The sequence below is a fragment of the Tupaia chinensis genome, unplaced genomic scaffold, assembly GCF_000334495.1.
Source record: "Tupaia chinensis unplaced genomic scaffold, TupChi_1.0 Scaffold000231_1, whole genome shotgun sequence".
Taxonomy (NCBI): Eukaryota; Metazoa; Chordata; class Mammalia; order Scandentia; family Tupaiidae; genus Tupaia; species Tupaia belangeri.
The window spans coordinates 2,124,199-2,139,918 of NW_006159706.1; the positions used below are offsets into that span (position 1 = coordinate 2,124,199).

The following is a 15,720-nucleotide window of genomic DNA, read 5'->3' on the forward strand; positions in this document are numbered from 1 at the left end:
GTGGTCCAGGTGCATAGCCGTTATGCCAACTGCTGGTTCCCCCATTAATCACTTTTTTTTTTTTTTTTTTGAGAGGTCTTCGCCATAGGGCGCGTGCACTCGCCAGACAGACAGAGACATAGAGACAGAAAGCGAGAAATCACCCCCCAGGGGGATAGTTGTGCCGCAATCCCTTCTCCTCCATTCTCCTCTCGGGATCTTGGGCACGCACGCACACACGCCTGGCGTGAGTTTTAAGCCACCGGGTCCGGGACGCGAACCGCGGTCAACTACGTGGGAGTCCAGCGACATAGCCATTACACTAACTGCTGGTTCCCCCCACCCCATGAATCACTTTTTAAACTAGCTTATTATCACTGCTGTATACACTTATTGGGCAAAAATGGGCTCGTGCCACATGAACTGTTTCATCACAACTACCACTTGCCCTTTTTATTTTATTTTATTATTTATTTATTTTTTTATGTATTTCGAGTTTTTTTTCCCTAGGGCACATGCACTATGGGGGTGGAGGGAGTGGGAGGAGAGAGAGACAGAGACAATGAGAAATCACCCCCTGGGGGGATGACCACACTGCACACACTGCAATTCCTTCTCCATTCTCCTCCCAGGATCTTGAGCGTGTGCGTACGCGGGCACACATGTGCACACACATACACACAGCCGGCGTGAGTTTCAAGCCACCAGGTTCAGGATTGGAACCATGGTCGGCCATGTAGGAATCCAATAACGTAAGCTCTATGCCATCTGCTGGCCTGCCATCTGCCCTTTTAACTTGACCACCTATCTATGCCTATACTTATAAATATTAGGTTGCTGGAGAAGTCATGACACGAAAAAAATGTCATGACTTTCTTGACAACCCCATAGCTATTACCTTTTCTTTGCAGGGAGAGTAAACTGGCTTAGGGAAAGTTAGTGGCTTCTCCAGAGTCTCACAGTGGAGCCTCGTATAGCCAAGAGCCCCACAGTCTTAGCTGAAGCAGAATCCTCAGGGGAGAAGCCTGCCTTGCAGCAGACAGGCCATTCTTGCATTTGTGGGTTTAAAGACGTTACTGTAATCGACCACCTTTCTAGGCAGTGATATTTTGGGCTCAGAGATTTAGACTGCAAAGCTCCTGCCCTTGGAGTAGCGACCTTCCCTGTGTGTGGGGGGGGGTGGGGTGTGGGGAGGGGTGGGAAAAAAAGACCAAGCCCAAGAAATTTCACCACCTGGACCGACTGTGTTTGGTGCAAATCCCTGGCAGGTGTTTTGAGTTTCAAAATAAATTGTGGGGCAAGGAGCTCTCCTTTATTAAAAAAAAAAAAAAAAAATCTGCTTCTACTGATAGTTTCTCAAGGGTAACAAGGAGAGGGATTGGGGCTAAGAGGATAAGGGGGGAAAGGAGGAGATCTTGGGTTCTAAAAACTCTCTTTTTAGGTTTTTGCCATAGGGCACATGCGTTCACTGCAGAGAAATAGTGAGAGGGAAAGTGAGAAATCACTCCCCCCAGAGGGGATGGTCACGTTGCAGACCCCTCTTTTCCATTCTTCTCCTGGGATTTGGGGCACACATGCACATGTACCTGGTGTGATTTTCAAGCCCCCAGGTCCAGGACTCGAAACACAGTCAGCCATGTGGGAGTCCAGTGCCTTGACCACCACACCACCTGCTGCCCTGTGTTCTAAAAATTCTCATCTTGTAGGAGATGCCCCGCCACAAAATGGCTGCTTGTCCCCTGTTCTGGGAACACCGCCCCCTCCTCTTCTGTCCATACAAAGTGAATAGTCAGGACCCGTTTTCTCCTTAGGAGAGAAGATGGGGTGAAGTGCTTTGTAGAGAGACTGGGTCCTTCCATTGTCCCTGTAAGACTGTAGGAACTCCACACCTGCAGACTTAAGGGCCTGGTTCAGTCCAACTTCTGCTAGAACCAGGCAGGATCTGAAAGGGCGGAGGGTGGGGCAGGGTCATTCTGTCCTTGAGCACTTTCTGCTAAGTGCATTCAAATCCCTCTGTTCAGCGTGCTTATAGGAACAATCAGAAGTACAGAGGTCTGAGCTCTCACCCTGTTTACAGCCAGAGACACTAGGCTTAGAGAGGCTTGAGTGACTTGCCTGAGGTTATACTTCTGAGGCAGCCGGAGCACAAAGCCAGGCTTGTCTTCCTTTCTGGAGGACAAACCTGTGTGCCTCCTCTCACAGGCATGTGGCCAGGATTCATTTGTTCATTTATTCATTTACTCGCCAAATGTTTATGGTATCATTGCTGGGGCACCATGCTGAGCCCCAGGAGCTCAGCAAAAACAAGGCAGACCCGGTCCTGGGCTCACAGGGCTGGGCAATCGCGTTCTGGTGATAAAGAAATGAGCAATTATAATAGAAAGTACCAAATACTGAACTACAGAGCAGTGGTTGGTTCTCAGCCCTCTGTGCCATCTGAAGCAGGTTTGGGACTTGAAAGGAAAGCCAGGGGTCAGCAGGTGGCATGGTGGTTAAAGCGCTGGACACTCCCACATGGCCGACTACGGTTTGAGTCCTGGACCTGGTGGCTTGCTTTTTCACTTTCCTTCTCTCAGTGTGTCTGTCTCTCTCTGGTCAAATTAAAATGAATGAATGAATAAATAACATAAATAAGTAAAAGGAAAACTGGGATCCAGGCTCCTCCCTCAGTAGGTGTGCACGAGGGCTGTAGTGTGTGTACAAGTTCTTACGTGGTTCTGATTCACACTGGGGTTAGAACGAACACTAAGGGGAAACAGTTTTGATGACAACAGCTCTTTTTTTAAAGTACTATTTATTTGATTTGTTATTATTATCATTTTTGAATTTGACAAGAGAGAGAAAGTGAGAAAGCAAGCTACCAGGTCCAGGACTTGCACCATGATTGACCATGTTGGAGTCCAGCACCTCAGCTTCCATGCCACCTGCCAGCCCCGTAACAGGAAATGTATCAGGCATTAGGCTTTGTTCTTTTCTTTCTTTTTGCTACAGGATGTGTGTACTTACCAGAGAAAGGCAGAGAGGGAGGGAGAGGAGACAGTATCCCCCAGGAGGAATGATTATGCCACAATCCCTTTTCCTTCTCTTCCTCCTTTTGGGATTTGGGTACACATGCACATGTGCCTGGAATGTTTCTCAAGCTGCTGGGCCCAGGGCTTGAACCACATGGTTGGCTGTGTGGGACCCAGCCACTCTTTTTTTAATTTCTTTGCTTTTTAGGTTTTTGCCATGTGCTTGCTGGAGAGAGACAAAGACAGAGAAAGGGAGATTGAGAAATCACCCCTAGGGAGGATGGCCATGCCACAATCTCTTCTCCACTCTCCTCTCCAGATCTTCGGCACACATGCACACGTGCCCAGCATGTTCTTCAAGCCACTGGATCCGGGACTCGAACTGCAGTTGACCATGTAGGAATCCAGTGCCTTAAGCACCATGTCACCTGCTGGCCCTGGGACCCAGCTGCCTTAACCACAAGGCCATGGAACCAGCCCAAGTTAGTTCTTTCCACTGATTTCCCATGTCACCCTATGAAGTAGGTGTTATATACTTGTTTCAGAGATGAAGAAACGGAGGCTCAAGACCTGAGTTGAAGCTGAGATTCAAACCAGGCCTCACTGACTGTGGCCTGAGCTCTAACGAGCAAACATGATGGCCAGCCCTCACAAAGTTACAAAGAAAACAGTCCAAGTGCAAAACTCTTCCAAGAGCCTAGAGAAACGCAAGGGTTAACAGTCTTGTAGCGTTCTTGTTTAACGTACTTAAACAGCAGATTCCTTCCAGAAGCCACATGGCTGCTGTGAGAGTCGAGAAGTCCATTAGCCTGTTATTAATGACTGGATCTAAACCCTTCCAGTGGACAGCGCCAAGAGATGCTTTTAATACGCTCTGTTCTGAGGTAAGGGCAGGGAGCCTCTCTCAGCCACCGCTTCTGCACACAGAACATTGGTGTGGTCCTCCAAGAACCCACAGAGCCAATTTCATACCACGACTGGGACTCTCCAGAGACACCCCGAACCACACCCCCATCAAACACAAGAAAACCACTTCTCTCTCTCCACCATGACTCTCTGGCCTCCTCCCCGAGAGGTGATTCTGTTGGCCATAGCAGGGCCCAGTGCAGACCCCTTCCTCATACCTGCCCTTGCTGGAGCCCCTAGCGATATCTGATCTCACCAGACATCTGACACAGCACCCCAAACCTCAGCTGTTGGAAAGGTCATTCCCCTATTCCTGGCTTGGCCCAGTCCCTGATTGAGCTGTGCAACTGTGACTGTCACTAGCTCTGCCTCTGGCCTTGAGGAGCCAATCTTCTGTCACGCAGCCATCTGGGTGTGTCTCTCCAGCCACTTGGCCGACTCCAGTCCATGCCTGAGGCAGTCGCTGGTCATCCCTGTCCCAGGGCTGGGGAGCAGCAGGTTGGAGAGGGCCAGTTCTGTCTCTGAGGACATGCTGTTCCTAGTCCCCAAGAGACAGACCTCCTGTTTCCCTTGGGAGCTGAGAAAACCTCTTCGCCTAAAGAGTGAGAAATGTGCCAGCAGTGGCATGGTGGTTAAGGCACTGGATCCCACATGGCCAACTCTGTGGTTCGAGTCCCAGACCTGGGACGTGCGTGAGTATCCAAAATCCTGAGAGGAGACTGGAGGAGAAGGGACTGTAGCACGGCCATTCCCCCTAGGGGATGATTTCTCACTTTCCCTCTCTGTCTCTCTGTCTCTAGTGAGCAGGTGAGTACATGCATCCTATGGCAAAAATCTTAAAAAAAAAAAAAAAAAAGAAATGAGATGCTTCGGTTCATCTATTTGTTAAACATTTGTCTGTATCTCAGACACTTGCTAAACAAAATCCTGCTCTAGCTCAGTGGAGCGCATGCAGTGAACTGTCCGTGCCCCTACAGATCCGAAGAGGAGCTGATATTCTGGCCCTGGGAGGCAATGGAGGAGCTCCCGGGACTGGAAGCGAGCAGATGCTGGTTCATCCCAGCTCCGTTCCCTGTCTGTTCCCTTGGGCCGGTCACTGCTCTGCAACCTCCACTTCCTCTATTGCAAAGAGGTCTGCTTCTCAGGCTTCTGATCATTAGAGGTAGCACTCTTTTTAAAACATTACAGAATTATTTATTTTGTTCATTACTTTTTAAAGAATTATTTTATTTAACTTTATTTATTTATTTAAAATTTGACCAGAGAGGGACAGAGCACGAGAGAGAGGGAAAGTGAGAAAGCAAGCTGCCAGGTCCGGGACTCAAACCGCTATCGGCCACATAGGAGTCCTCTTTCGTACTGTCCAGAGAGACAGAGACAGTGAAAGGGAAAGTGAGAAATCACCCCCCAGGGGGGATGGCTATGCTGCAGTCCCTTCTCCTCTGTTCTCCTGGGACTTTGGGCATACATGCACATGTGCCCAGAGTGATTTTTAAGCCACCAGGTTGAACTGTGGTTAGCCACGTGGGAGTCCAGTGTGCCTTGACCACCGCATCACCTGCTGGCCCCAAAACTTCACAGTTTTTTACAGTATGGAAATTGCCATTTAACAAAAATGTTTTTTAAGTTTATTATTTTTTTTTGAATGGTTTTTGCTATAGGGTGTGTGTGCTCGCCAGAGAGACAGAGAGAGACACAGAAAGCGAGAAATCATCTTCCCAGGGGGATGGCCACACCACAATCCCTTCTACTCCACTCTCCTCTTGGGACTTGAACTGTGGTCAACCACATGGGAGTCTAGTGACATAGCCATTACACCAACTGCTGGTCCCAAAAGGTTTTTTTGAATAATTATTCTATTTAACTTTATATTTGACCAGAGAGGGACAGAGCGAGAGCGAGTGAGAGAGAAAGCGAGAAAGCAAGCTGCCAGGTCCAGGACTTGAACCCTAGTTAGCTATTTGGGAGTTCAGCGCCCTTAACCACCATGCCATCTGCCAGCCCTGAAATTGCCTTTTTTTTTGGAGAGGTTTTCGCTAAAGGGCGCGTGCGCTCGACAGAGACAGAGACAGAAAGCGAGAAATCACCCCCCAGGGGGGATGGTCACGCCGCAAACCCTTCTCCTCCATTCTCCTCTCGGGATCTTGGGCACGCACGCACACGCGCCTGGCGTGAGTTTTAAGCCCCCATGTCTGGGACACGAACCGCGGTCGACTACGTGGGAGTCCAGCGACATAGCCATTACGCTAACTGCTGGTTCCCGAAATTGCCATTTTTCAAAGGAAACTAGAAAGATTTTAAAAATAACTTGTGAATGTTGTTTTGCTTTTCACAGAGTAGGTAAAAAATAATGCATGAGGCTGCAGTATGAGCTCATTCTGATGAGAAAGCTCACAAAATTCACAAGTTATTTTCATGATAGGCAGAAAAATGTGTGTGTTGGGACCAGCACTTAACGTAATGGCTATGTTGCTGGACTCCCATGTAGTTAACCGTGGTTCATGTCCCAGACCCTGTGGCTTAGAACTCATGCCGCGGGTGTGTGCGTGCGTGCCCAAGATTCCAAGAGGAGAATGGATGAGAAGGGATTGCCGTGTGGCCATCCCCCCTGGGGGGTGATTTCTTGCTTTCTGTCTCTCTGTCTCTCTCTGGTGAGCGCACGCGCCCTATAGCAAAAACCTCTGCAAAAAAAGAAAAATGTGTGTGCTTTCTCTGCCTCTTGATTCAGTTGCATGAGGACAGAGCAGAACTGTCTTTGAGCTGGACATCAGGACACCCCGTTTATAGCATGTAACCCAGGACCCACTGCTCTCTGGGAAGAGGAGGGAGCCCTTGAATAATTGCTCTCAGCCCCTGAACTCAGTTGCCTCCTTGCTGGTTTTCCAATAGCACAGAACTGCTTTATTCCCAAGAATGGTGGGTGGTACCTTCTCTCCCACTGGGCAAAAGGACTTTCTAGGCCTCTCTGTCCCCATCTCCTCTTAGAGGGAAACAGACTGGCTCCCTCTGCCCCATTTCCCTCACTCCTCTCTCCTCTCCCTCAGGGTTGGGCCCCTCGCTGCCCTCGCTGCTGCCCACTGTGCGACTGTGCCTGCGCGTGCCAGCTGCCCGACTGCCAGAGCCTCAACTGCCTCTGCTTTGAGATCAAGCTCCGATGAGGACTCAGGGTCCCTGCCCTTTGGGCAGCAGCCAACCCCCAGGGCCCACGTGCCGTCTGCCCTAAGGAACTTTAGGGCATCTTTCTCTAGGTCGCTGGAACCACAGATGGCCTGCCTGGCTCACTGGCCTGGGAGCCAGCAGTGGAGAGCCTGGCTCCGGGCAGGGCAGGACTCAGACAGCCTTTGGCCAGGTGGAGTGCAGCGTCTTTGGAGGACCAGGAGAGAGGGGAGCTAGTGCTCTGGCAGGTGCACCTGCCCCTCTTCCCCAAGTAAATGATGACATGTGAAGGTGGGGGCGGGGGGGGACACTGCTCACCACAGACTGCACTATGGGAGGAACTTGGATTTTGAGTGGCAGGAAGTAGGGGTACCTCAGCCACACCTCTTCCGTGGATTCTTGGTGGTTTTAGGTAAGTGTCCTGCCTGCAACTTGGCTCCCTCTGAAACAAAATGGGGGAGGGGGCTCCAGAGAATCAAAGCAGCCACCATCAAGGCAAAGAGGCATGGAAGGCGGGGAGGGTCACATGACCCGTCTCCTTACCCCTTTTCCTCCCTGCAGATCCCTGTGCAAAGATTTGTTTCTCCTGACAACCAAGGACTTCAGTCTCGATTTCTCAGGAAGAAATTGCCTCTGAAAAACCAGTGAGTAGGCAGGGGGCCCCCTCCTCCCCCCAATAGGGGCAGACCCAGGCTTCCTTGCCCTTCCCCCATGCTGGGCCCCACGCTGGCATGAATGTCAGGGGCTTCAGGTTTCCCTAAATATAGGTGTCTGCCAGGGGATCCGTTGTGGGGAAAGGGCAGGGGTCACTGGAGAAGGTTCGGGACACTGGTGAGGGGGAGGGCAGGAGCTGCCTTATAACCCAGCCCGGGTCCGCCTGACTCACTCGCTGCTGACCAGGCTCTGCCGGCTCCTTCAGCTTTGCCGCAGGTGGGCAGCTAGCGGATTGAACGCAGGTGGGGTTGGGCCTGCGGGGTTCGGGTGAGGAGGGGAAAGCTAGCCGGTAGGAATAGAGGGCTCGGAAAGTCTCTGGAAGGCGGATCTGCTCAGGGACGGATTTTATTTTGGAGGAAAAAAAAGTCAGGTTCAAGGAAGACGTTTTGCAGGGACTGTGTCACACCCCGGAGACTTGCTTCAGTCAAGCCCTGACCGGTCAATTTCCGCGTAGTCTGGTTCTCGGTGGCGGCTGGGGATACTGGCTTGTCTGCGCCGGCCTGGGGCGGAGAGCGCGTGCACTTTTGCAGACCAGGGTGGGGCCTTCCCGGAGCCAGACCCTGCACTCCTGGGGCAGAGGCACTCGGAGCCAGACCACAAGAGATGGCATTCTCAAGGACAGGGCCCTGCATGGATAGGGGAAGCCCCTGCTGCCCTTTCCGCTCACCCGAGCGTCTACTTGCGGCTCTTTGCTCTGCCTCTTTCACGCCTGGACTGGGGACAGGAGGGATCGGCCGCATGCCCTACGCAGTACACAGCCGGCCAGGCTGGCAGACGCCCGACCTCTCCATTAAATTACCGAGTGACACACGCCGCAGCCACGCAGCCGGAAGCTGGGGCTGCCCCGGGCCGCGGGGCTGGGTCAGGGAGGGGAAGCCGAGCCTTCAGCCTTCGTCTTTTCTGACTCTACCACTGTCTTCCCCCATTTCCCCATCCCCTACTCCTCCGATGGCAAAGTAAGAGCTGAGTCACGGCGCTCCAGAGCGCGCCAGGCGCGGGGAAAGCGAGAGGGAGGGGAGGGCTCTGGCGACCCGCGGGATGTGGCCCGAGTCACGTCCGAGGAGAGCAGGGAGGGATCATGTTCTCGCCGCCTAGTCCCCCCTAGCGCCGCCTCCAGCTTCGCCTCTGCGGGTTAGGCTCCCCACCGTTCTCGCTGGTCATTGGACAGTCCGGCTCCCTGCAAGGGAAAAACCCCAGCAGAGGGAGGAGCGGTGCCTTTAAAGGCTGGGCGCCACCTCCCGCACGTCAGCCCCGGCCAGCGCCGCCCCTTCGCGAGCTGAATAGGCTGCGTTCCTCTCGGAACGCGCCGCAGAACCGGGTGCTGGTGACGGCCACCGCGTTCGCTCCCGCAGTCCACTCGCCGTTCGCCGTCCGCCGCCCCCCCGCAGGCCCGCCCTCGTCCGGGGCCAGGTGAGCGCTTCTTGTCACATGTAGGTTGGGACAGCGGAGAAGGGTCCTGAGGGCAGCGGCGGGGCGGGCAGCGACGCGGCGCCCCTACTCCCACCCCTCCCAGCCATCTCCCTACTCCCACCACCCACACACTTGCCCCCAGCCCGGACTCCCCAGCCCTCTCCTGCGTGAGCACCCTGGGTTTGCTGCGCAACCGCAGCAACTCGGCGCTGAGTCATGGCGGGGGAGGAAGCAGGCCGGGATAGAGAACCTTTCCCCCTCCCCTTTTCTCGCAGGACCCCTGGTGCCAAAGATTAGGGCCCCTCTGTCTCTTGAGGGATCCCGACAGACAGCGAGGGGAGGGGTCGGCTCACACACTGCCTGGGGCCCTCACAATCACAGCCCCCCAGTGGGCCTTGGTTTCTGCCCTGGGAGATGGGGTGCCTCTTGCAAGGAGGGAACCCCCTTGGCAGTGCTTGCTGACCCATTATTGTTTTCCTTATCTTTCCTTATCGCGTGACCTTGATTCTGAGTCTGGAACAGCTGCCGCCGCATAAGGACAGGAGCATTTTTCGAGGAAGGGGTGGGGCGCTTGACTCTCCTGGTTCTTTCCCTGTGAGCAGTGAGAGGGGCAAGGCTTATGCCTCTCTTCTACGACCGGCTAGGCCTGCTCGGCTGCCCTTTTCTGGGCGTCTGACACCCTCCTTCCTTTTTCCTACCACCTGGTTCCAAACACCCTGCCCCCACCCGCGGGGGGCTGACCTTGGGATGTCCTTGAAGCTTGGAGCCTGGGCTAGCCCTAGGATCCTGGGTGGATTGGAAGGAGCACCCCATGCAGTCTGATCTGGGTTCTAATCTCAGATTCGGGGTGCTGTGTAGCTTGAAGCAGACCTTTTTCTTCTCTGGGCTTAGATGACTGTATCTGGCCCTCTGTCCTGTCATAACCTGTTGATGACCTTTCAATTCTAAAATACCTCGGTTCGATTTTGTTTCTAGGCAAGGTGACCCCATGGCAAAGCGCAAGCCAGAAGGGTCCTACTTCTACATGAGCCACCTGTCCACGGCTCTGGCCTTTTCCTTTACCCCAGTTGCCAGTGGGCAACCCCACTCTCAGCTGGGCAACACCCAGCAACAAACACAGTTAGGAAAGGTACAGGAGGTAGGCCTAGGTTAGGGACGTTGGGTATAAGGGAGAGCCGGGGACAAGAGGTGCCCCAAGACTTGCTGGGTGTGGGGCAGGGGAGGTAGGGAACATCTGTCCTGCCCCCCAGGCAAGGGACCCTGCTCAGGGGAGACTGTGGTAAGACCCAGCTGACCAGTCCTTCCTGTCTGTCTCCTCGACTCAGGAAGTCGTGACCACCAGCACCATGCCCTACCAATACCCAGCGCTGACCCCGGAGCAGAAGAAGGAGCTCTCTGACATTGCTCACCGCATCGTGGCTCCGGGCAAGGGCATCCTGGCTGCAGATGAGTCCACCGGTGCGCACAGGAAACAGTGGGGGGAGGCCCGGGACTGGGAATGGCAGGCTGACCCCCATATTCCCATGTGACACCCCACCAGGAAGCATCGCCAAGCGGTTGCAGTCCATTGGCACCGAGAACACTGAGGAGAACCGGCGCTTCTACCGCCAGCTGCTGCTGACTGCTGACGACCGCGTGAACCCCTGCATCGGGGGTGTCATCCTCTTCCATGAGACACTCTACCAGAAGGCTGACGATGGGCGTCCCTTCCCCCAAGTTATCAAGTCCAAGGGCGGTGTTGTGGGAATCAAGGTGAAGGGCCTTGGCCTCGGGACATGAAGTTTGGGATGGATCCTGGGGAGAGAGCCAGATTAATAGGGCAGGGGTGAACACTGGTTTGGAAGCCTGGAGACCTGGATGGAGTCCACCCTGCTTGGCACCGTTACTCGTCAGTTCTGAGGGAGGTGGTGTTTCTGTTTTACAGATGAACAGCCAGAAGCTCAGGGGAGAGAAGTGTTTTGCTCAGGAGCTCAGGTCTCCTGACAGCCAGTGCAGTTAACATGCGTTGTTAACTAAATGAAAATATTTACAAACCCCAAATGCTGCTTGAGATGTAAAGCACGGATGGGAAAGACTGGGGCCACAGGGAGGAAAGGTTCTTAAAGATGATTTCCCTCATCTTGTGTTGCACCTCACCCCAACAGGTAGACAAAGGCGTGGTACCCCTGGCAGGGACGAACGGCGAGACCACCACCCAAGGTGAGAACTGTGTGACTCCCTCCCCTCCCAGTCCAACTCACCTGGGTAGCCTCTTTGGGTGCCAGAGCTCAGTGGCAGCCATGTGACCCTCTCTTCCATCTGCTCTGACTCTTCCAATCTTTTTTTTTTAAAGAATTATTTTATTTAACTTTATTTATTTTTAAAATTTGACCAGAGAGGGAGAGAGAGGGAGAAAGCAAAAACAAGCCACCAGGTCCAGGACTTAAACTGTGGTCAGCCATGTAGGAGTCCAGCGCCCTTAACCACCATGCCACCTGCTGGCCCCTCCTTCATCTTTTTTTAAAAAAGAGAGGAGTTGTCTTGTTTTTGTTTTTAGTTTCTTCCATGGGATCGGGGTAGGGACAGGGAGAAAAGCGCTTCTAACAGGGTCTTGAAGCTGTGATCCACCCTCAGCTTCAGCCAGCCTGGATCCCGGGCACATGGATGCCCAGGGTGCATAGGGAAGTCTCCAGATGTAAACCGGGAACCTCCCCATGTTGACTCCTCTGTGTTCTCTTCAGGGCTGGATGGGCTGTCTGAGCGCTGTGCCCAGTACAAGAAGGATGGAGCCGACTTTGCCAAATGGCGCTGTGTGCTGAAGATTGGGGAACACACCCCCTCAGCCCTCGCCATCATGGAGAATGCCAACGTTCTGGCCCGTTATGCCAGCATCTGCCAGCAGGTGTGCCTACAGATCCCCAGTAGGCCACATCCCACCTCATTTGGTTCCAGTGTCAGCTTGCTTGCCAGTCATCTGCCAGGATACCCACCTCTCCCAAAGCAGCTGTTCCTGATCCTCACCCAGCATCAGGCTTGGCCCACGGAGAATGCTCAGTGTGAGGCAGAGGGGCAGAGCAGGGAGTGCGTGGGTGGATCAGAGGAGATGCCTGACTCCCCTCTCTGCAGAGAGCTTTGAAGCCAGGAGTTCCTATCACCATCATGATAGGATCTTGGCCATGGCTAAGAAGAGCTGTAGGTGGGTTCTGGGTTAGGTGGGCTTATGGGTACCTTGTCCCTTACCCCACAGAATGGCATTGTGCCCATCGTGGAGCCTGAGATCTTGCCTGATGGGGACCACGATCTGAAGCGCTGCCAGTATGTGACCGAGAAGGTAGGTTGCCCGCCTGCCTGGTCAGTGTGGTGGGCTGGGACCTGGGCGGGGCCCTGGGATTAAGCCCTGTCCTCCATCCTGTCTTGGTCCTGTGGTGCTCCAGGTGCTGGCTGCAGTGTACAAGGCTCTGAGTGACCACCACATCTACTTGGAAGGCACTTTGCTGAAGCCTAATATGGTAACTCCAGGCCACGCCTGCACCCAGAAGTACTCTCACGAAGAGATTGCCATGGCAACTGTCACAGCGCTGCGCCGCACAGTGCCCCCTGCTGTCACTGGTGAGGCTCACACCCTCATCTTTGGCTCTAGGAAGTGGATGAACTATACGCACAACCCTTTGCCTATCTGGTCTGATTTCCAAGACAACTTTTAGGGGCTCCTGCTAGTCCTCTGGGTCTCTGACTGCTTTACCCATTTCTGGCCCGGTTCTACAGGGATCACCTTCCTGTCTGGAGGCCAGAGTGAGGAGGAGGCATCCATCAACCTCAACGCCATCAACAAGTGCCCACTGCTGAAGCCATGGGCCCTGACCTTCTCCTACGGCCGTGCCCTGCAGGCCTCTGCCCTGAAGGCGTGGGGTGGGAAGAAGGAGAACCTGAAAGCTGCCCAGGAGGAGTACATCAAGCGTGCCCTGGTAAGGATGGGACAGGCAGTGGGCAGGGTGCCTGGGTGGGCAGGGTGCTGAGAAGACACCTTCTCACTCTGCTTCCTCTCCCCTCCTAGGCCAACAGCCTCGCCTGTCAAGGAAAGTACACCCCAAGTGGGCAGGCTGGGGCTGCAGCCAGCGAGTCCCTCTTCGTCTCTAACCACGCCTACTAAGTGGAGGTGTTCTAAGGCTGCCCCTTCAACACTCCAGGCCCTGCCCTCTCCCAACACGCACTCTTAAGAGGGGGCCTCATCCGGGTCTCCAGGCTGTCTCTCCCATCACTCTTGCCTCCCTGGTGACACTGGTGTGTGGTGTTGTTGTGTATGCTAACTCCACCCTTTCCAGCCCACTGCCAATAAACAACTATTTAAGGGGGAGTTTGCTGTCCGTGTCTGGTGGTGTCTAGGGCAGGGAAGGGCTTCGGTAGGTGGCAGAGCCCAGAAGAAAGAGCCCTTGTTTTGTGTTCTTCTTTCCTGGGCAGGAAAGGGGTAAAAGGGTGGGGCAGGACCTTCCTGCTTGGTTTCATACTTGCCCAGGGCTTTGAAAATGGCAGGAAGCTTGCATTAATTTAATTTTAATGTTTTAGAGAATTATTTAATTTTATTATCATTTTAATTTGCTATAGAGCATGTGCACTCACCAGAGACAGAGAGAAGGAAAGTGAGAAAGCAAGCCGCCAGGTCTGAGACTCCAGCAGTGGTGGAGCATGTGGGAGTCCACGGCCTTAAACCTCCACGCCACCTGCTGACCCATGCAGTTTTATTTTAGCCATTGTGTGTCCCACCCCTGCAGCAGCTGAGAAGGCTCACAGTTGGAGCATGTGGGTGTGTGACTGCTTAAGTCTTAGGAGGCTGCAGCCTCAGCCTCAGCCTCAGTTTTAGGCCCAGAATTCAAGGATGCAGAAAGCCCCAGTGCCAAACACAGCCACTGATCAAACCTGACCTTTCCTGGATACTGTGAGCCAGATAGTCTAATAGGTGTTCTACATAAGTAGGTGCTGTTATCCCTACTTTATGCTCAAGGATTTCTTGGCAAGGTTGCCAAGACTGTAAAACAGGATTAATGCATATTTAGTTTAATGCATCTCTCATTAATCTGCAGTATAAGCTCTGTTTCCCCAGAGGTGGGGATTAGAAATGGCTTCTTAGTCTCTTTAGGGCTGTAGAACCCCTTGAAGAACCTGGAATCCTCTCCACCCTCCCCACTCAACAATGTAGATACACACAAGATCAAGGGTGGTGCTCATCCAGGTTAGGAATGTCCTCTGTAGCCCAGTAGCCAAAAGGAGGGCCCCACACTTGCTTGAACCCTTTCCTAATCCCTGTACCAGGTCCTGGCTGCTGCAGATCATAGCATAACTAGGGAAGCAGTTCGTCCTCCTTTCTTCCAAAGTTTTTTTAATTACTCATTTAATTTTATTTATTCATTCATTTATTTTAATTTGACCAGAGAGAGAGACAGACAGAGAAAGAGGGAAAGTGAGAAAGCAAGCCACCAGGTCTGGGGCTTAAACCACGGTCTCCCATGTGGGAGTGTCCAGTGCCCCAACCACCACACCACCTATACTGGTCCCACTGTTTTCCAAATTTCTGACAACCTCTTACCTTCAGCCTTTGTTGTTCTGGGTCTTTTTGGATCTGAGCTCCCCTCTCAAAAAAATCTTGACCTTTCTGGTCTCTAAGGATCTACAGATTTCCTGCAGTCACTTTAACTTACCTAGGACTGTCTAGTTTTAAAAATTTGGTTCTCCCTTTCTCTCTGCACATTGGCATCTGTTGTCAACATCCAGCATCACCTGGTACCTCTACACTTTGGCCGCACTTCTGCTTACCTTCACCCAATTCTCTAGGAAACAAAATCTGAATAAAGTAAATAAAAACCGAGGGTCAGTACAAGTCAAGGTGCAAAAGATATTCTAAAAGCATCATGTACAAGGGCTCAGACTGGAGAGATTGCTTAAAAATGAATAACTTCCTGTTGTAGTACAAGAGACTACAAAAGGAGAGGACTTCAAATTCCGGTTTGGGGAGCTTTGTACTTCTTAATTTTACAACGATCTGAGTTCCAGAAAGAGGAAATGCTAGGAGGAGAAAAGAGCTGAATATAGCTTTCCTGGTTCAAATTTCAACCTTGTTTTCAAGTCCCAGATTCTTAGCTAAGAACCCATGAGCAAGTTACTAAACTCGCGAGCAGTTTCCTCTAAAACGTAAAAGTTTGAGGCAATGGAAAGCAACTGAGGGTGTCAAGAGGACCGTTTTGGAATTGCAGAGGGTCCTTGGTGCAGGGGCGCGGGGTGGGGTGGGGGGGAGCGGCCTCTCCAACTTTGGAGGTCCTCCTTGGTAAAGATTTCTTTGGGCCTATGGAAAGAGATGTGGACTGAACTAGAGATTCCTTAGTCCATCAACCAAGTATTTAAGTATGCGTACCGTGCCAGGCCTTTTAGTTAAGCACCGAGACCAGTCTTGTGCCCCAAGGATTGTGGCTGGGGAGGCCGACTAGAACAGGTAAACACAATCGCGTATTAGAAAATTCCAGGGCCCAGCCACAACTCGGCTTCAGATGTTGCCCTAACCTTAACGGACCCGACT

The 15,720-nt window shown here is 52.7% G+C and overlaps 2 protein-coding genes across 7 annotated transcripts in view; both read left to right on the top strand.

Annotated features, from left to right (window-relative positions):
• LOC114007763 (keratin-associated protein 10-2) overlaps window positions 1-7,345 on the top strand; it is a 10,328-nt gene extending 2,983 nt beyond the window's left edge. Inside the window, exon 4 of the mRNA XM_027771673.1 lies at window positions 6,941-7,345. Within this exon, the coding sequence (XP_027627474.1) occupies window positions 6,941-7,054 (114 nt within the window). The 3' untranslated portion in view covers window positions 7,055-7,345. The remainder of the gene's footprint in view (window positions 1-6,940) is intronic.
• A 268-nt stretch (window positions 7,346-7,613) lies between these two features.
• ALDOA (aldolase, fructose-bisphosphate A) lies at window positions 7,614-13,509 on the top strand. 6 transcript variants are annotated; one of them, XM_006148210.3, is made up of 10 exons: window positions 9,029-9,176; window positions 10,152-10,314; window positions 10,502-10,634; window positions 10,717-10,928; window positions 11,321-11,375; window positions 11,897-12,057; window positions 12,403-12,486; window positions 12,590-12,764; window positions 12,921-13,120; window positions 13,210-13,509. In XM_006148210.3, exons 2-10 carry the CDS (start codon window positions 10,165-10,167, stop codon window positions 13,303-13,305), a joined length of 1,266 nt encoding a protein of 421 aa, XP_006148272.1. In that variant the 5' UTR covers window positions 9,029-9,176; window positions 10,152-10,164; the 3' UTR covers window positions 13,306-13,509. The 6 variants fall into 6 exon arrangements, with proteins under 6 accessions (XP_006148274.1, XP_006148275.1, XP_006148273.1 ...); XM_006148212.3 differs by lacking the exons at window positions 9,029-9,176; window positions 10,152-10,314 and adding an exon at window positions 7,614-7,696; XM_006148213.3 differs by lacking the exons at window positions 9,029-9,176; window positions 10,152-10,314 and adding an exon at window positions 7,923-7,982.
• The last annotated feature ends 2,211 nt before the right edge of the window (window positions 13,510-15,720 follow it).

What these genes read in the sequence shown, in the direction of transcription:
- ALDOA (XM_006148210.3), top strand. Translation starts at nt 10,165, where the DNA reads ATGGCAAAGCGCAAGCCAGAAGGGTCCTACTTCTACATGAGCCACCTG. An exon ending in AGTTAGGAAAGGTACAGGAG is followed by an intron (nt 10,315 to 10,501) that starts GTAGGCCTAGGT and finishes TCCTCGACTCAG; the next exon opens with GAAGTCGTGACCACCAGCAC. An exon ending in AGTACATCAAGCGTGCCCTG is followed by an intron (nt 13,121 to 13,209) that starts GTAAGGATGGGA and finishes CTCCCCTCCTAG; the next exon opens with GCCAACAGCCTCGCCTGTCA.